General features: G+C 39.9%; 1 protein-coding gene across 1 annotated transcript; it reads right to left on the bottom strand.

Annotated features, from left to right (window-relative positions):
- Positions 1-2179: 2179 nt before the first annotated feature.
- LOC139965665 (nucleoporin SEH1-like) lies at positions 2180-20966 on the bottom strand. The gene is made up of 12 exons (XM_071968269.1): positions 20748-20966; positions 19142-19192; positions 18439-18544; positions 16630-16670; positions 15290-15370; positions 13577-13707; positions 12789-12881; positions 12062-12196; positions 10920-10992; positions 10212-10290; positions 9526-9679; positions 2180-3526 (listed from the first exon to the last, which is right to left on the bottom strand). Exons 1-12 carry the CDS (start codon positions 20856-20858, stop codon positions 3397-3399), a joined length of 1185 nt encoding a protein of 394 aa, XP_071824370.1. The 5' UTR covers positions 20859-20966; the 3' UTR covers positions 2180-3396.
- Between the last annotated feature and the right edge of the window lie 199 nt (positions 20967-21165).

Below are 21165 nucleotides of genomic sequence, written 5' to 3'. Positions count from 1 at the left end.
GGCTAGAAATAATGTGTGGGTCAATTCTAACTCGGTTTTCGGTCGTTAATTGTTGATGTTGCCTACCAGGTAAAAGGTTGAAATGACTTTAACAATTTCAAATTTAATAATTTGATTTATTATGCCATTTGGAGCACATAACATAGGCTATAACAGAACATTACTGGCAAAAACTAGGGGGGTTGATTGTGTGGGCCAACCCCCTCTTCAAAAAGTGGGGGGGGGGGTTAAACCCCCCCACCCCCCTGTTTCTCCGCCACTGAGTGCTAGTATGCATATTTTCCTTGAGGGTGGGGGGGGGAGCGTTGATGGAGTGATTTGTATACGCAAATAAGATAATACAATAAGAGTTATAAAGGGTACTAAATATAAGGCTGTATCATTCCAATCGAATTTCTGCAAAGTGCCCTTTGATGTCGGTGCCCCCCCCTAGATTAAAAGTGCATCCGCCGCCCTTGGGGTCATTACCTGCAATCTAGGGAGTATCTTGGGAGTATCTAGGGATCTAGGGAGTATCTAGGGAGTATGTGGAGTATGTGGAGTGTTAGCTCAGTGGTTAACGCCGGTGCCTTTCAATCATAAGGTCCCCGGTTCGAGTCACTCCTAGATTAATGTTTGTCGTCCAGTTACAGAGTTGTTGACAATTAACAATTCATAATCATGGACGTTAAATATGAATGTAAGAGACTGGCTTCGGTCAGCTTGCGGCTTTGATAAGCCAATTAGGCTTCTTCGCGAGTTCCTGCTTGCAGGAGGATCTAATATACATACATCTTTATTCAAAAAATTTCTGTACGCTCCGCGCCAACCTGTGGTGGCGCTCCGCTTAGATAGTGTCGAAAGCGCCCCTACAGACCATTCTTGCCCCCTGACCAATACCCCTAGCTCCGCCACTGCCCTTACTACACTCAAAAACGTCTTTGCGAGTACACTACGAGTAATTGCTACTCTCTTAAAACACCATCGAATATACAAATTACAATGTTTTTACAGACTTTTACGTGCAATATGAGAAATTGCAGGCTTGAGACCCATATTTTAGGGCTAGGTATTCGCAGCATAAAACACTCGGCAAGTGCCGTTTCCGGTCATCTGGGGATTTGAAAAAACCCAAAATTTTCTTGTGCGCTCCGCGCCAACCGATGGTGGCGCTCCGCTTAGATAGTATCCATGCACACATTAGCCCCCCCCAATAATTTTTCCGTTCCGCCGCGCCTGTATGCACCCTCATAGTATTCATATAGGCCCTATAGTATAGGCCTACACACGTACATATTCCCTCGAACAGCTGAGAATCTCATGTTACCAGGGTAATGCTTAATTAGGGGCGTCGGAGCGATTCGCGGGACCAATATTCACGGCGCAAAAAAAAAAGGAGAAGAAAAGTAGCACTAAGAAGAAAAAAAGGCAAAAAATAAAGAACCAAAATGAAACATACTTCAAAATGTGTTTCAGAAGATTAATCGGGTACAAAAACAGACAAGGGAGAATGCACAGAAGAAAAGCTCGGGAAGTGCCATTTCCTGCAATCTGGGAGGCATTTTTTTCAAAATTTTCTCCATTACGCTACGCGCCAATTAATGGTGGCGCGTAGCGTAGTTTGACCTTCCAAACGTCCCCCCCCCCCCGATAATTATGGTAGATGGCCACACTCTGATCTCCCGTACCAATCCCAAATAGCTTCCGACGCCCCTGTTAATACACATACGTTTCACCTGGATGCCCTAGCAATCGGTACCTAGGAATGTAACTATGTGTAATTGTGTATTGCATGTGTATAGGCCTATAATAGCCTTCATGAGGCCATTTTCTTCATCGAATAATATAAAGAGCTCTCGAACATTCTAACGTAGCGCCTGAAACAAGATTGACAGGTGCAATTTTCCCAAAATAACACCCGAAATTTAAAAAAAAGTATTTTGGATCCTGATTATGAGATATTTCGGACATGATATCCCTATTTTAAAGTTGGGTATATGCCGCTTGGAAACCTCGGCAAGTGCCGTTTCCGGCCATCTAGAGGGTTTGTAAATCCCAAAATTTTCTTGTACGCTTCGCGCTAACTCATGGTGGCGCTACGCTTAGATAGTGAACAAGGTCATATCCGCCCCCCCCCCCACTCGGAAGTACGGATCGCCGCCCATGACTGGGAGACGAGAAAATCGACAACAACTAAACATTTTCTTTCAACTGTCTCTATTTATTTACAAAATATCTATACAAAAGGTCATAAAAACTATGAAAAGTATCATGATCACATTTTTCGTTTTTTCTTGTTAAAAGCTTTTATTTAAAAAAAAGAAGAGTGTTTCTAAGATTATCCCGTGGTGTGATTAAGAATGATACAGTGACTGTACATGCCAACTGACATAAAATACCAAAAATACAAAAGAGACAATTTGAAGCATGCTTGAAACCAAGCAACAACACTGTGACACATACATTACGTCATAAGAAGCGTTACTATGGACCTACCGTATAAAAACAAACCCATAGCGTGATACAAAAGGTTGATAAATCACATTGAAGCTTCTACCAGTGGGACGGAGGTGGGGGATGTTTTTCTCAAAGAATTGCCAAATGAAATTAAGTTAATTACACAACCAGATTACAGTATTCACTATGTCTCTGTTACTATAGTTTTGGATATCAAGAAAATTACGTACTTATTCAATATTTGCTCTAATTTGTATAAACCGTTTAAAAAAAAATCCGTTAATAATTAATAGCGTAATATGAATTAGTGCTGCAAACTACCTGCAGGCGGGTTAAGCCCCTCGCCATGATCCCCCGCCACATCCTCTCACCAACAGTATAATTATTGTTGTTATTGCCTGCATTTGTTACACAGTTACACTGCATGCAGTTAGGCTCATCATTAATATGTAGCCTTAGTCATGCGCACCCAGGGTGCGAGGTCAGGAGGAGGGGGAAGAGGGGAGGGGGAGGGACAAGTGGGTGCTGGTTATAGGACTTACCATCTAGTACGGTAATTTCGGTAGGGATTGTCGAGTCATTTACACGAGTATGTCGAATCTTAACGTTCGTTTGTCTTTTAAGTGGAATGCGCAACTCTCTTTTCAATCTTTTATTAAAATTGTCCTGAACCCAATAGTCATTTAGGCCCTATTGATCATTTGTGGGTATTCTAAGTTATATTTTCGGGTAACCCGCATCACCCCTCCCCGACCACCCCACCCCTCTTAATGTAAAAAGACGCTCTTACATTCTTTCTAGATGGAGTAAATCGTCCTTTTTTTTTTGTAATACAATTTAAGATGGTTCTTTGCCAGTGTGTTTTACGTAATTGTTAGATATGCAGAAATTTGAAAAATATTCATAAACAAGAAAAGGTAAGGGAGCATGGTCGTCGCTATGAGATGTTACGTTTTAATGTTAGTGTACGTGGAACCCTCGAATAACTGTACTCGATGCTGTTGATCCAGGAGAGGAGCTCGGCCTTCCTTGCCGGGACCGAGGGCTGGAGTCACTGAACCAGGATGATGTAAAAATGGAAAATTTAGGGCTGTTGATAAGAAAGTGGGTAAATATTACTTGATTAGCAAAGAGAATGATGCGTTGGTGGAGGAGAGGAGGGGTGACCGGAATGGGAGGGTACCAAGGTATGAGGCAGGGGAGGTGGGGCATGCTTTTCGGAGCCATGTATAGTCAAGGTCTCTGTAGGCAGTGGCCCTAGTCCTCTTTTGCGTTTGCTATACAGACCTATATATGACACAGAAGCGCAAAAATATAACATTGGTGGAATTTATGGAGAGTCGGAAAGGATGGAGGTTTACTTACCCTTGTAATACAAATCACCGTAGATATTACATTAAACTGGAAAATTTCTCTTAATTTCGCCCATCATCAAATGTTATTTTTCTCCCCTTCCTTCCCTCCCCAAAGCCACTGGGGCAAATGATCTGATAACCATTCTCACCCATACTGCAAATATATTAGCCTCCAACGAGTCGATAGGATGAGGTTATTAAAAATATCACAAGAGGGGGGGGGGGGGTGGGGTGGGGTGGGAGGAGGTTGGTAACCCAGTATCAGTCATGAAGCGATATACCATACGTTGATTGTAATATATTGCAACTGAAATTAATTAGCATTGAAGTCGACTTGAAGAGAAACGGGAGTGTTTTTTTCTTCTTAACTTCATTACCACAACCTTCTACAAACAGGTCTTGATCCTTTTGTACTGTAATTAATGTTAGCACCGGTGAATATTTCCCAGCTAATGGATGGAGAAGGATTAAATATTACCTCAGTCTTGGCATTTATTGACGTCTATGATACATGTATGAATTAGCAGGTCTATTGGTCATGCAAATGGTCTTGCAGGCGCATCCGGCTTTTGCCATAGAACTTATTCCATTACTTTTATCGTTTTCAATTACTAAGTTGATTAGATTAATCGAACGAATAATTGGTAAATTAAAAATAGTCACTTTCATATTATTTGAGTGTCGTATGAGACATTCTTTCAATACTTGGCAGTTATCGACAATTTACAATTTGTGGCAAAAACTGTTCAAGTTTACGTATTCTCAGCAAGTGGTAATAACATTTGAAAATATCAGAAAGTTCTGTCACGTGTTGCCGACTAGAATATCCAAGACTAGTAGCCTACTTTAGGTGTTGATATTTGGCTCTATGCCTTTTCAGTCTTCAATGTCAGAGGGTGGGGGAGGAGGGGGGTCGTTCTGGTTATTACAACCTGTAACAGGTCGCAGTGCATCAGCTCACACGTGCGCATGAGGAACATTTTGGCGCAATCGTCAGGTAAGGTGGAGTTATCCTCCCGGCTTCAATATATTGATAGCCCTATTAACAGTCTACACTGACCGTATTGATATTATGGAGGTGTAAGAACTTATCAACTTAAGTCTATCTATGATCATATCCAGCCAGAAGATTAATACTTTAATTACTTTCGGATAGATCGCGACAATTCTGCATTCAGTTTTGAATACAGAAACCGGGACCCTTTTACTTACAAGTACTTTAGATTTTCTGCTGGTATCACACTCTATCCTACACCAAACCGGCAATGATGACATTACGTCATGGTATAGTATGCAATACTTACTATACACTAAACACAAGAACGCATGCAGTTACAAGGAAACCCGGATTGAAACGAGATTCTTGTCTTCATTGAATAAAGTTTCAAGTTTTGTTTTCAATTTTCCTTGTCTAAGTAAAATATACCAGATTGAGGCTTCACACAAGTAACGGGACTCTCAGAACTCTTGAGAGCCGCGTGACACTAGTCATTGTGACACTAGTTTGTCTAAGTAAAATACACCAGATCGAGGCTTCACAAGTAACGAGACTCTCAGAACTCTTGAGAGCCGCGTGACACTAGTCATTGTGTGTGGCACTAGTTTGTCTAAGTAAAATACACCAGATTGAGGCTTCACAAGTAACGAGACTCTCGGAACTCTTGAGAGCCGCGTGACACCAGTCATTGTGTGCACATACACGACAATGTGGCTCGGTAATGTGGCTCGACAGTGTGGCTCGACAATGTAACGAGACTCTCTTTAAGATGTGGTTATAAATAATCCCGGACGTTACACCACGTAGTATACACACATATCATACAAACTTACTAAAGTTAATAACTATGCAGATTCTACGTGGACGATATCAGCGCAGTTTTCAGGCACACTACATTTCAGGGGCGGTTCGGGCCTGTATTGCATGAACGTAAACGGAACGGAAACTACATCTGCTCAAATCGTTTCTTATCTAGTTGAAATCATACATTAATCCATGGATAAATGCCCCTCGTGGTTGATTGGCCCACACTTTGGTAACTAAAGGAAGATGACTCCATGACCGTGCGGCACTTGTGTGACTCATCCATATAACTGTATGGCCGATATATGTTGAACTAATCCACATGGGTAACGAAACATATTGTGTAAAAGTAAGTTGGCCTGACGTTTCGATCCTAGCAGGATCTTCTTCAATGGCTATATGACAAGTAGTAGTGACTGTTACTTGTCATTTGGCATTTGAAGATCCTGCTAGGATCGAAACGTCAGGACCAACTTACTTTTACACATTCTCTTACACAGGCTCTCTAGTGGATAAGCAGTTTGCTAACAGTTTTATTTTATTTTGAAACATATTAGCAGCTTGGTTCTATGCTACATTATTATTGGTTTTTCCCGCCTATTCAATAACAACTAGTGATAGCATGCACATGAACTGTACACATTACGCACGTATCTATAACTGATTATGTTGCACTGAATATTGCTAGGTGAGAGGTGATCTGTTTCAGCATCCTTAGGTCTGGCTGGCGAATCAGGCCTGACGTCACACCAGTACATTATTCAATCAATTAAATCAATCACATCTTTATGATTTCCATAAAGTGGGCCTGGCCATGTCTGATATCAGGCAGAGATTTTAAAGGTTAGTATGTTACATGGCAGCATCATTAAATGAAGATATACAACACCGGGTGGACAGTTGAACACGGCATCAGTCACCAATTTCCAAGAGTGAGATGATGTGACATAATATTGACCGATATAAAATGGCGAAAACTATCCCCATGGAGATGATGCAGTGATTCCAGAGCATAAATGGACTATGGGAAAATGTCCTGGTAATAACTACAGTCAAAATGAATAAGAATGACTGGATATGACTTGTCTTCACCATGATACGATAATCCGCTGAACTGCATATACGTTGAGTGATTCATGACATCTGATCCGTGGTGGAACAGTGAAATTCACCGTCATGATGCAGCTACCAATGGCATGGGTACACCGCCCATTAATCCAAATTCACACTGTGACAGACGCATTCCACTGGCAAATGCACTAATCACGCATTGATGCAAGTCACACAATGAATTGCACCATATGGTATCGTGACTGGACTGGTGTCACACTGTGATACAAGTACACCACTACCACTGTCTGCATTAGTGACACATTTACGAGGTCCGCACACAATGGACAGAATCACGTGGGTGCAGCTGACTGTGAATGGTACCACACAGGGGTAAAGAGAACCACATTGTCACGTACGTGCACACAACGACTAGTGTCACCATGACTCTCTCAGTCACACTGTGACACAGGTTTGCTCAAAGACGTGTTAATTATGCTGCGTGTGCCTGTGCCTGTAACACTGTGACAGATGTGCACTCTAGTCACCCCCACACAGAGCGAGCGCACAAAATGTGATGTGTCACTCTGGGTCTTGTGCAATTCATGTTCCCTGTGTCACACGTTGACAGAGGTTCTTGCATATATGCTGTGCTTTGTGATGCTCTACTGTTATACATTTTAAGCTGATAGTTGAATCATGCAATGAGTCTCATGTATTTTGAATGAATACTGAAAACACAGCGACAGGCAAAAGTAGGAACAAAAGCAAATGGATGAGTTGGAAAAAGAAATTAAAATCTTTATTTGAAAGCAGCAGTGGAGGAGGATACAAAAATGAGTGCAATTAAATATTCTGCTATGAGCAAAAATATGAAACCTAACACACAAAGTTGCTTTGAGCTTTAGGCAAAATCGAACATTATTTTAACACAAACCCCCCCCCCCCCAAAAAAAAAGATACGGTTTAAAAAGTTGTCTTTTCTGTGCATCTATGACAGAAACAATCGGATACACAGTGGTGTGTGCAGGATTTGAAATGTGGGGGCAGGGGAGGGCACAAATTCTAAATTTAGTAGAGACATAGAGCCAGAGGCTAATCAAGAACTTGTGAATCCATAGGAGAGGGTTGGTCCTGCGGTTGTTGCAGACGACTATTCCCCCAACCCCCCCCCACCACATAAAAAATGAGAGTTTTGACATCAAATGAGAGTTTTCACGTCAAAAAGTTTTGACATCAATATTCTGAGGCATATCTTACACTATAAATTAGACAAATATATAGATTTATATATATGTATATATATCTAATGAAAAGTTGTGCAGATAAGTATTTTTAATTTTGAAAATCCTTACTGTACCCCTATTACATTTTCACCCTCACTGCATGTTCCCCCTACTGACAGTGGCTGAGGGAACCCACACCACCCTACCCTTGCGCACACCACTTGAAAAGTTCTAAAGATAAAACAAGCTTCATGGTTTCAACAGAAGCTCATAATTTATACACTAGATTAACTTTTCTATTATTTCACATTATATTATTCCAAGACTCAAAATCAAAATTTTCACATTCACCAAAGCTAATGTAATCAATGACATGGATGTCAATAATTGGTCAGTGTGCTTAATTATGTGGATAAGACACTTTTCACTGACAAACTGAAAGTTAGAAAACAAAACAAAAACCAGAAAACAAACAAACAAAACAAAAAATATTTACTCAAACACAACACTTAAGATAGAAAATGAGAAATTTCAGCTCTTTTTTAAAACTAGAAACTTGCATTCGATATTTGAAAATTTCACTTTTGAAAAGAAGTTTCATGTTGAACGGTGATTATTTTCGTAAATTTTTCTGTTGTTCTTCGTGTCTCTAGTATTCATATCACACGGAGAAAGACACAGTACAAATGAGTATATATTATAACACACAGCAATAAGACTTAGATGGCACTATGAAACCCCATGGTACCTACATGCAGCTGTGGCATGATAGCATAGGTGGGAATATGGAGTTACAATAAGTCATAGAGGGCAGGGAGGGAGGGAGGGAGAGAGGGGAGGTGGGGGGCAGTTAGGGGACTTGACTGTTCACTCCTAGAGAGATTTGTGGCAATATAGTGCAGTTCTTTTCTGCAAGTTTTATTATGTCAAGGGCTTTATGTCCCCTTTCACCCTCCTAACCCCCCCCCCCTTCCCTCCTCTCCCAGTTATTTTCTGCCTCACCATGGTCCACTGACAGCTCCCAAACCATTCGTATATGTCAGTGACTTGAAAAGAAGTCGGACTAAAATTCAAATCCAAACATGGAGGAAGGGCAAATTGACTCTGGATTCTACCGAGCTGGATATTATGCAAGAGTTAGTAACAAAATGGGAGCTCAGGGCTTGGACCTCAAACACTGTCTATCTGAGGTGTTGATTATTTCATAATTAATGAGGAGCAGCTGGATTTTCAAAAACTATGCTCTTTAGTGAAGACATGGAGTAGACTAACGCTCACAGAGAGAATGTCAAGCATGATGGATGTTGACTTAAATTCTTCAAAATAGGAGTTATCACTGATACTAAAATGGAAGAGCTATGCACCCATGTAACATCAACACTGGCGTCCTAAAACACATAGGAAGAAGCAGTACTGTATTGCAAAGAAAATGTTGGCATTTCCTGGTTTGATACTCCCAGGGGAGTGACCATCCTCTAAGATCAATGTATCTTGCTTTCTTCTCTTTGATCAGTTTTAGTGATATAATCACAACACATATCCTTTATGCATCCTGTGAGGTGATACTGCTGGGGGGTGCTTTTAGTAGCTAGGGAATGCATGTTTGGGGTGTGTGGTACTACCCCCTCATGAAGTTCATATTGGCCTGAAGCTATACCTGGAGCTCATGAAGCCTGCATCCACCGATGGCTCCGGTAGACTGGACCCCCTGGTCTCCCTGGCGGCCTCTTTGGGCTGCATCAGTAAAGGGGCCACGGATGATCCGTCTCCTTTCAGCACTTGTATGCACTTCCATTTATCAAGGTAATTAGCTGTGGGAAATGAAAGTGTACAGTTGCTTCTTTCAAAGAACTTCAACAATTCTTAACAGGTTTTAATCAAGGATTGACTGTCAGCTCTCTATGATCCCAGGGGATTGAATCAAGGATTGACTGTAATATCTTTATGATCCCAGGAGGCTTAATCAAGGATCGACTGTAAGCTCTTTATGATCCCAGGGGGTTTAATCAAGGATTGACGGTAGGCTCTTCATGATCCCAGGAGGTTTAACCAAGGATTGACATCAAGCTCTTTATGATCCCAGGGGGCTTAATCAAAAGTGGAGGTTACTACTTCTACTAAGGGGTTTCCGTATTAACATCCCCCCAAGTTTCATAACTGAGCAAGGTAACTGAAATCGACTAAATTCGACTAAAGCAAGTCTGATATCACACGACAAAGTCAATAGGCTGTTAGTGTGTGATTTCCATTGCATATAGGCAATCGTTAATGTACAGGCCCTGCCATTCTTTATTCTTTAAACTTTCAAAGAGTCTTTAAGAGTCTTTTAATCAGGACTCTTACCTTTCCATAACTTGACCATACCGTCATCGCTAGAGGCTGCTAGAATAGTACCTGTTATATTCCAACTGATTTGCCAAACCTATAGAAAGAAAACAAACGATTGGTGTACTACGGCGAGAAGATGAGTGGTAAAGATCGACTAAACAGTAAAAGCCAGAGGTTGCCAGGGTCATTCCCCCCCTTCTTACCGGACAGAGGTATAACGCCAAGTGATATTTCCATCATGTATTTTACTACACAATACAATAGACATTTCCCCTTTCCTTCTTCACCCACTTATGGATGTTTATTTCCACATTACAAAAGAAAACATTTAATCCCTCACCACACAACCTTTACACCCCTTGTATTTCCGATCAAACAAAAGAAGAAAGAAACAAAAAGGGTTTAATTTTTGTCACTTTACGAGACAATACTTGCACTGAAGTAACTTAGCAGTATAGACACTACACAGATGAGACAAATTTAAAAAAAGCAGAATCTTATTGACGTAAAGGAACAATCAGGATTTTGTGTTAGCTTCAAGAATCACACTATTGAAGAGGGATGCAAACTGAAACATAATGTCTAACATCCAGGTAGGAATTAAATGAAAAACAAACAAAATAAAGGAGAAAATGTCTAATATTTTACATAAATTGTTAAGGTAGGAAGAACAACTGTTAAGTTGTCAGACAATTTGATTGTTGTCTTAGATTGATCACTCACCTGGGCACCTTGGTGGTCCAGTTGTACGGGTGTATTCCTTCCTGGAGCTGGACCTATCATGGCTGGATCTTTCCTTTGAAAGAGAAAGTAGTATAAACAAAAATGAAAATTCAACAACATTTTTACTTTCTTGCCCAGTAGAATCAAACACACAATAAAGTTTAATTTTCCTGTGACAAAACTGTCACTCATTAATTTTGGTTTCACCATGAAACAAGAAGCATCTGTTTCTTTCTTAACAATGTATTATACACCCACAACAAGTATGCTAACTGTATCTTCAATACCAACAACAAATATGCTACCCTTCTCACTATACCATAAATACCAACAACACATATGCTGGGTAGTTCACTATATGTTCAATACCAACAACAAATATTATACCCTTCTCACTATACCATAAATACCAACAACACATATGGTCTGTTTCTCACTATATGTTCAATACCAACAACAAATATGACACCCTTCTCACTATACCATAAAAACCAACAACATGTATGCTCGGTTTCTCACTATATGTTCAATACCAACAACAGAGATGCTACCCTTCACACTATACCATAAATACCAACAGCACATATGCTGTTTCTCACTATATGTTCATTACCAACTACAAATATGCTAATATATTATAATAATATATAACATTATGGTATAGTGAAAGGGTTTCACAATATGTGTTAAATATCAACAACAAAATGTGTTGGGACATTCACCTCAAAATGCCAGGAACAGATATGCTAGGTTTCTCAAAATCTTGGTTACAAGTTCTTCAAAACCCATACCAGCAATGAATTGCCCTCGTTTGGAAAGTAGTTGAACCACATATGTTAACCATAAACTCTTGAACGTCACCACAGATCAAGTGAAACTAATTTTCAAACATTTTAGGTGATCATCAATCAGTATGTCAAAACTGATATGAACATCATTAGACATTTAACCAACATAACCAATTCATTATTTTTCAACCAATAATTTTCCATTTTTTTTTTTTTTACAAACTTGCATAGTTTTTGAACAATATTTTAAGACTATTTTACACATGTCAAGAACTTTGTTTACCTCTGCAAGCGACATGGAAAAAAACAAAATGTCTGAAATTGACTGAAGTGTATGTAATTAGTGCAGCTTACTTGTCAAACCTCATGATTACGACATCCTTGGTTGCTATGGCTAATACGTCATACGACCGGCCCAGGTTGGGTGCGTACGCTATGTCGTGGACAGCTTCTGTAATACTCATCAACATGCTCGTCCGATTCCACTTTCTATCACAGGAAAGAAATTGATCCATTAACAATTGCTGAATCATCCAAATCAAAGACATGTATTTATTATGTATTGTGGTACAAATAACACATCACGTTTTGTTAAACTTTGTGAAGGGAGAGGGAGAGGTAGGAGATGGGGGGGTGGGGATGAAGAAAAATACCACAGACACACACAGAAGTGTGCTTTTGAAAGGGAACTCTTTGTATTCTTAAAGCTTTATGGTACTGAACCCGATAAAGACTTGCCACAACCAATCAACTGAGTTTTGAGAGATTTTTAAGAGGTAACAACCTTTTAAAACTCTAGCCAGCCTTGTCTGCATGTAACGGGAACACACCTTACGGTAAACAGACCCCAGTCAGACCTACGGTACGCTTCAATTTGTCGGACAAAAGAATTTACCATTTGGATTCTTTCGACCTTCAACCTAAAGACTTTCTCTTTACTGACAGCATTCTTTTACTGTCTCAGAAATATTCAAAATTATTATTTGCATATAATTACACTGTAAAATTATATCTATCTGGGCTTATTTTAATCACATTAATTTTTTGAGGTTCTACGTCGTGACAATATGATTGAATTCACCTTTCATTCTCGGAATGTTCGTAGATCTGTACCTTTCCGCCGGCCGCTGGGTTTGTATTGTCACTTCCGACCGCAATGGTAGCCGGATGTAACCTGAAAAAAGGGAAGGAAAGTTTGGATCTCGTCATGATTTGCTATAACAACACTTAAAGACCCTCTATAGGAGGAAAGTTCTTTGGCAAGGTCCCATGCTGTGCCTTTACACCTGTCTATTACGGTATTTATTAAAAACTCACATGGGACATGAACCATCACCAAGGCGGTTAGTTTTGATAAAGCATAGTTCACGTGTTAGTTACATCATAAATGCAATCGCTGAAGAATGCTTTACAAATGTATCCCTGTGTTGACATGATTTAATACACTCTTGTGAGCAGGCCATTATCATTTCAATGATTTCTTTATAAACAATTCAACCCAAGAGAAATTAGCAGCAGATAGTCCAGTGGTGTATGGGTATGATATGTTTAGAAGCTTGCAAAGAGAGGGGATGGGGGTGGGGAGGAGGAGGAGGAGATGAAAAAGGACAGGATGGGGGATTAAGATGGCAGGAGGGGGAATGATATAAGAAAGGAGGGGATGGATGCATTTGCCAAGTCTTATCTCCCACTGCATGGGCATTATTCACCAAGGGAAGAAGAAGAAACTATGATACAGGCGTTTCTGATCAAACAATTCTACCACAGCTCACCCCCCACCCTCCCCACCCTCCTCCTCCCACCCACTCTCACTGAGGTATAAAGGTCTGCTAAATAGATAAAACCATTAAATCACATAGGTTCTATTACCTGGAAGGATTCCAAGAGAGGCAACTACAGCTCAATTTGGTCTGTATCTGGTCCTGGATCTCCCAGGTGGTCAGATCTGTTAGGTCCGGAGCCTCGTAGATTCTAACATTACCGTCCGCGGAACAGGTTGCCTGTGAAATTATCAGACAAGTGAAATGGGGGATGTTGATAAACTCTCGAAACAAGGACAAAAAGATCGAGTACCAGCAATAGCTACTGTAAACTTTGTAATTGAATTGAGATGAACTTAACTTCACGAAAGGAACCGAGGTACGACATGTCCTAATATCCCTTCAAAAATAACTAATTAAATGCGCAATGTTTCAAATGATTCAAAACCAGTCTGGCTTTTAGACCAGGTGCTTTTTTCTTTTAAGAGACTCATCAATCAAACTATCTGGACTAACTAGTGTAGCACACAGTACATACCAGGAGCAATGACTACCTAGTGTAGCACACACAGCACATACCAGGAGCAATGACTACCTAGTGTAGCACACACAGCACATACCAGGATCAATGATTACCTAGTGTAGCACACACAGCACATACCAGGAGCAATGACTACCTAGTGTAGCACACACAGCACATACCAGGAGCAATGACTACCTAGTGTAACACACACAGCACACACCAGGAGCAATGACTACCTAGTGTAGCACACACAGCACATACCAGGAGCAATGACTACCTAGTGTAGCACACACAGCACATACTAGGAGCAATGACTACCTTGTGTAGCACACACAGCACACACCAGGAGCAATGACTACCTAGTGTAGCACACACAGCACATACCAGGAGCAATGACTACCTAGTGTAGCACATACCAGGAGCAATGACTACCTAGTGTAGCACACACAGCACATACCAGGAGCAATGACTACCTAGTGTAGCACATACCAGGAGCAATGACTACCTAGTGTAGCACACACAGCACATACCAGGAGCAATGACTACCTTCAGTAGTGTAGCACACACAGCACATACCAGGAGCAATGACTACCTAGTGTAGCACACACATCACATACCAGGAGCAATGACTACCTAGTGTAGCACACACATCACATACCAGGAGCAATGACTACCTAGTGTAGCACACACAGCACATACCAGGAGCAATGACTACCTAGTGTAGCACACACATCACATACCAGGAGCAATGACTACCTAGTGTAGCACACACAGCACATACCAGGAGCAATGACTACCTAGTGTAGCACACACATCACATACCAGGAGCAATGACTACCTAGTGTAGCACACACAGCACATACTAGGAGCAATGACTACCTAGTATAGCACACACAGCACACACCAGGAGCAATGACTACCTTCAGTAGTGTAGCACACACAGCACATACCAGGAGCAATTACACATAATTAAACTAGAACACTGCATCGTGGTATAGTACTATAGTCTATAGATCTTATACTGTTGTAAACCCAAAATCACACTCACAATCAGCCTGTACATGTTTCTAACATAAAGATAAACTCGAGTGGCATTTGGACAATTGCAAATTTTAACAAATTGGATCAATACTTTTATGATACATTCATGAAACTTTCAGCAAAGTAGAGGCTATAATCACACAATAATGCTTTAATTCATTCCCTTGAAACAAAACAACAATTTCTGCTAGTTAGGTTAATTATATGAATCATCACACCACAAATACCTTCTTAGCTTATGATATTAATTAAGCTCACCAGTTTTAAACCTAAACATCTTGGAGAGAATTTTACATCTGTTACTGATGTCCTACTGTCCACTAGAGTAGCTCTCTTGATCTGAAAGGAAAATGACAGATAAACTTAAAACTATGAGGCTATGTGAAGTTTAAAAAACTCATCAACAGTCAGAAAGGAGAAATATTTTAAAGAGACATTATTCAGACTCAAACTAAATTTTATCTTGAAATTTCAGCATAAAATTCAGAAACAATCTACAAATGATGGGATATAATTATTTTTTGTGATATCGAGTATATTTCATCGTTTCTCTCAGTTACGTAAAAATTATGTAAATCCATCAGATTTACAATGTCTTATCAGAAGTTAATGGAAGAACAAAGGAAGAATATCATTCATTAAGATATATCAGCTTCTGGCGCATACGAATGATGAAAAGGGTGGAAATTTATGAGGGTGACATTTTTGCAAAATAAATTAATCTAAGATGGTAAAGTGATGTCTGTAACAAACACAGAGAAGCAGATACAGACCAGGCTTTTAAGTTTAATTCACTTCAAATGATCTCTGATATTTGTGGAAATTTCAAATACAGGGCAATCACATCACATGTATGATATCTGTATACAAGTTTACTGGTCTATATATTATCCTTGTGTAAAAGTAAAGTGGACCTGACGTTTCCGATCTTAGCAGGATCTTCTGCAGAGGCTGAATTTAGCCTCTGAAGAAGATCCTTAGTGGATAAGCAGTTTTGCTAACAGTTTTTGTTTTATTTTTATATATTGTCCTGTAATAAAGTCATGCATCAGACAGAAATGGAGGCAACGAGCAAGGCTTATTGTATTATATAATTGTTATAACAAACCTACTAGAATGCAAAAAATGTATTGTGGTTTCGATGATGTAACATGAGCAGTTTTCTTCATGAATCTGACGAAATGTATAGTGAGGGTGTACATGTTTACAACTGTTTCAAGATTTGACCTCTGATGACCCCTAATGACCATTGCCCCCTCCAAAAACAGTAGGCTTGTTAAACACGATGTGGTACTCCTACACACCAAATATGAGGTCTGCCTATGATTCCCTTCTTGAGATATCATGTTTACAAGGTTTTCACAATTTTACCCCTGGTGACCCCAAATGACCTTTGACCTCCACCATAAACAATAGGCTTCTTGTGCTTAATGTCGTACTTCTACACACAAAATATGAAATTGGTCTGACCTTCCCTTCTTGAGATATCGTGTTTACAAGCTGGGCGTCACAAACGCACTCACACACACACATACACACGCGATCATGAATGCAAAGGTTATGATTATCATCGCAACCAAAAACGAAAGAAACTTTACCCAATGGCCTTGTCTTCTTTGACTTTGTGTTGTTGATCCAGCTATAGAGGTGGGAAAAAGCAAAAAGAATGTTTTTTGGGGGGAGGGGGTGCATTGAAAGGTGATCCTAGGAATTGGAGTTTCCTTTCAGGTTGTCCCAACAAGCAAAGTTACAGTACTTAGTCACAGAAAACTGTAACAATGGTTGCAAATCCCAGTAATTATCTTTCTGCACTCATTTGGAACAAAGGGTTCTGTTTAAGCTTGACTGGTAGCATTACTCTTAGCATGTAAACATAGGGATGTTTGTAGTATAGACTACGATAGGTGTGTACACAGAAATCATGTTTTAACCATGTCATAATTTGCCACAAGATCTACTCACAGATGGAAGATATCATTGCATTGTTTCTACATTATCTAGACAATTTTCATCACAAATGTCTGGACACTTTATGGATGCAATTTACCTAGGAAGCTACATCATCTCTTAACTCTGATAGTAAATGATTCCCACTGTTTGGTTTGGTATTCTTGCTTTGAGAGCTATATATAGCTGAATGAAAGATGTATGCATATCACAGTAGTGCCTGTGTTGAAAAATTGCCACAAACTTGTGGTCCTTTTGACAGTGTGATTCAGTTATATTTCAGTGGATACTGTAATGAACCTGTTCATATGGCAAAAGGCTGAAGTTATAACTTGAATCCTTTTATTCTACGAAACATAAAAATTATACACCTTTGGGAAGGGAACAGTTTATACCAGTGGTAGGACCTAACAGTAGCTTGTCAAATGGATGGTGGAAGATGGCAAAATAGTTAAAAGTTAATATTAAAGCAAACTGGGATAGCAAGAGTTTTAACTGTAAATGAAACCAAAGGGTTGACAAATCTTATAAGGAAGTCAATTTCACAGTTTGGTGTTCCAAAGTTGAGTAATTTCCACTACAAACATAATTTGTTTCTAATACTCCTAACATGTGATTTATGACACATACTCACAGACTGAGAGAACATAAACGCAGGTGCAGACACAGTGCATGGTAGTCCTACTGTATGTATACAGTGAATGTCACTCGGGTACGGGAGTCACTCGGCTACAAGAGTCACTCAGGTATGGGAATCACTCGGGTACGGGAGTCACTCGGGTACGGGAGTCACTCGGGTACGGGAGGCACTCGGGTACGCGAGTCACTCAGGTACGGGAGGCACTCGGGTACCTGAGTCACTTGGGTACGTGAGTCACTAAGGTATGGGAGTCACTCTGGTACGGGAGTCACTCTGGTACGGGAGTCACTCGGGTACGAGAGTCACTGGGGTACGGGAGTCACTCGGGTACGGGAGGCACTCGGGTACGGGAGTCACTCGGGTACGGAAGTCACTCGGGTACGGAAGTCACTCGGGTATGGGAGGCACTCGGGTACGGGAGTCACTCGGTCTGCTACTGTAGTTACAGTAACAGTGATAATTCCCACTTTATGATCACAATTTGGCATTGTCCCTTAGTATATAGTAACTACATTTGTTTTTCTGCATGTTACTACTAGATGTAATGATGCTATTGGAACTTTCCACACAAGCCAGCATGTGCCAAAGCATTACTTCAAACTGAGTTTTTATTTAAAATATAGATATGGTGTGTATATTTAAAACATCAATATTGTGTGTTCATATTGGATGTATATTAAACTGCATATTTTCACGATGGGAATGACTGTCACAAGTTTTTTTCCCCCTGAGCGGATGCAATACGTTTTTGAGTCGTTGCTTCCGCAAGACACCAGATTTAATATCCTTATAACAGTACTGTTCTGTGAAGAAGACTCACCAATCTCTTCCCAAATTGCTGCCATTCTGTCGTATGAGCAAGACGCCAATACCTGGCCAAACTCTGGATGAGCCCAGGTCACTCTCCAAACAGAACCACTGTGAGTCTGGAAGAGACAATTGACAAAGGCAATAAAATAAAATAAAACACTTTCACTCAAGTGAAGAATCATAAGAATATCCGACTAACTTCAAGACTTTTTTAAAGTTGCATAAGTATATCTGGTATTGTTGTACCGTAACGGTTAGTCATACTGAGATGTTCATTAGAGGTAGTAGATGTCAGGTAACATTAGAATGCATATATCTGACTCACCTAAGTACATTGACCGAATCTCAACTTTGCACCTATGCAGCCGAGTAACATTGTTATGGAGAAGCTACATACCTAACAACTCGCCACGTATACTCTGTCAGCAATGTCCCAGAACAATAATGTAATTACAAAGCTCAGTATGAGCATCGCAGTAGGCAGTACCTTCCAACTTGAAGTATTTCAAAGATATATTTTTCATCCAACTGGACTGCGAGGAGAACATCAACTTTAAAAATTGTTACCTGTGGTTACTGGTTACTCTATACAGTGGGCACCTTTCACCTGCGGTGGCAAAAAATCAATTTGCGTACTTCTAAAATTTCACAACCACGAATATTAACATATACATTACAAAAATAAAGATTGTGCTTGACAAGTCAATGCCTACCTTCCAACTTGCTGTACAGTGCCATTCATTCTTGTCATTTATGTCCCAGACCTGGATTTAAGAAAGGAAAAGAAAAGAAAAAAAAAACAAGGATGAAATGTATTTCAAGGCTGAGCACTCTGATTTAAAGTTTATAAGACTGCAAATTAAAGTAGTATAGAGTTAGTATGACAAAATGGTGAAAAATTTGGTTACATAACAGCCTCCTGGGTTTGGCCAAGTGGTTTAAATTTTGCAAAAACTGATATGATGAATGGAAAACATGCTGGGGTGATCAAGAACAGGTTGGAATGGGATCTTATCTATTTACTTACACCCCAAAACTGTAGCTTTTCTTGGGTCTTTCTTACGGCATTAAGAATCAAACTGGTAACTTTCTTTTCTATAACTAGGTCTGGGGCCTACATAGAGGCTAGCCTGACCTTGTTAAGTTCACAACATTGTCCCAGTAAGCCACACTTCCTTGGTAGGCCCTAGGCCTAACTAAGTAATAGTGATGTACAGTGACTTTGGTTGTTCCCTTACTCCGATACTGCGTTATACAAACATGGCTGCACTAATAGACACAGTGCACTTGATTTGTAGTCAAACTGTACATTTTCTCAAATGTAAGTTTAATTTAGCCAATACAGCTTTAATAAAATTGACTTAATTTTGCACATTGTTCAGAAGAAGGTGCTCATCAAGTTGTAGCATGGTGGGCTCATAATTGACGCACTTAAGGATTTGATTAACGACGTCTAAAAAATCCAAATCTCTCAACTGGATGCATTTTTCATTGTGTAGTTCCTCAGAAATGTAATGATCTCAAAATATTTATTGTTCTGTGCCTACTCAAAGTATAATCGACACATTCGTCGATAAGCTTATTGTTGTGTAGGACTAAGTATACATCCATTGACGTTCGATGTTATTTGCTATGCTCTGAAGTCTGAGCCGCTACGCTCAGTCAGGCCCCAGAATGTAGTGGTTTCATATTGAGGTAATTTTGGTGATTTTTAGGAAGTAAGATTTCCAAATGCCAAAAAATGTGCAAACCTGGGGGAGGGTGTAAATAGCTTTAAAAAAACACACTTTGATCAGCATGTACCTGAAACGGATGAAAACTTATCAAATATTTAGCTCTGCTTGGCTGCAAAATGTTGACACTGCCTGCGTTATCATTGCATTAATTTTGAAGATGCGTCAATTGATGAATTATTTCCCCTAGGACTGGAACCAGGTCTACACCATAAATTTAGCGCGTCCATGAAGGAATTTTTTTCATTGCTTTGACTCAAGACCTTTATCCATAATCTACTTAGGCCTAGCAAACAGCGAAACCTCTGCTAGCCTAGGCCTACAGTTGCACTTGAAGGATAAATCCAAAACACAGACAGAACAACATCAATTACCTTTAAAACAACGTTTGTTCGCGTAGCATCGCAGAATGACCGTACACCACCCTAAAATGTGACCAGCTCATCAAACTTCTCGCTAGCCATATACCTACATTAACCGCAGTAGTAGTACTATAGTATACTATAGTACCACTATGTATACGTGATCGATAACTCGTGAGCTAAAGTAAGACCTAGCCTAGCTAGGCTACGCAAATAAAGTTTACCTGAACGCTGTGATCACTGGAACATGTAGCCATTCGCCTACCGTAGAAATCAAAAGCAACATCATGAATAAGATCTTTATGATCTGCTGAAATATTTCGTGCAACATACATAGTCTGTAATAAATATGTGAAGAAACAACAAGTAGAGAGGATTAGACGACCCAGGTAAGAGTTTCTCACATTACCAAAAGCGCTAATGAAGTTTGATTGAAAGCAGCAGACTTCCTATGGAGTGCCAAATCGGAAACAAAGAGCTATGGGAACTGCAACTGAACCCCTACCCTATGTGGTAAGATTTTATAACATGAATCAAAATAACAGTTTCATAGTAAAAGGACAGTCTAATTTGCGACCGAAATGGCTATGATTGGTTGTACCAAACTTTGATGAACTTTAGATGAAAAACAAATGAGCGATC

This window comes from Apostichopus japonicus, chromosome 3 (assembly GCF_037975245.1).
Source record: "Apostichopus japonicus isolate 1M-3 chromosome 3, ASM3797524v1, whole genome shotgun sequence".
Taxonomy (NCBI): domain Eukaryota; kingdom Metazoa; phylum Echinodermata; class Holothuroidea; order Aspidochirotida; family Stichopodidae; genus Apostichopus; species Apostichopus japonicus.
This window is presented reverse-complemented; position numbering and strand designations above follow the sequence as displayed.

What these genes read in the sequence shown, in the direction of transcription:
- LOC139965665 (XM_071968269.1), bottom strand. Translation starts at nt 20,858, where the DNA reads ATGTATGTTGCACGAAATATTTCAGCAGATCATAAAGATCTTATTCAT. An exon ending in CTCTCTTGGAATCCTTCCAG is followed by an intron (nt 12,882 to 13,576) that starts GTAATAGAACCT and finishes CCCTTTTTTCAG; the next exon opens with GTTACATCCGGCTACCATTG. An exon ending in GTAATCATGAGGTTTGACAA is followed by an intron (nt 10,993 to 12,061) that starts GTAAGCTGCACT and finishes TCTCTTTCAAAG; the next exon opens with GAAAGATCCAGCCATGATAG.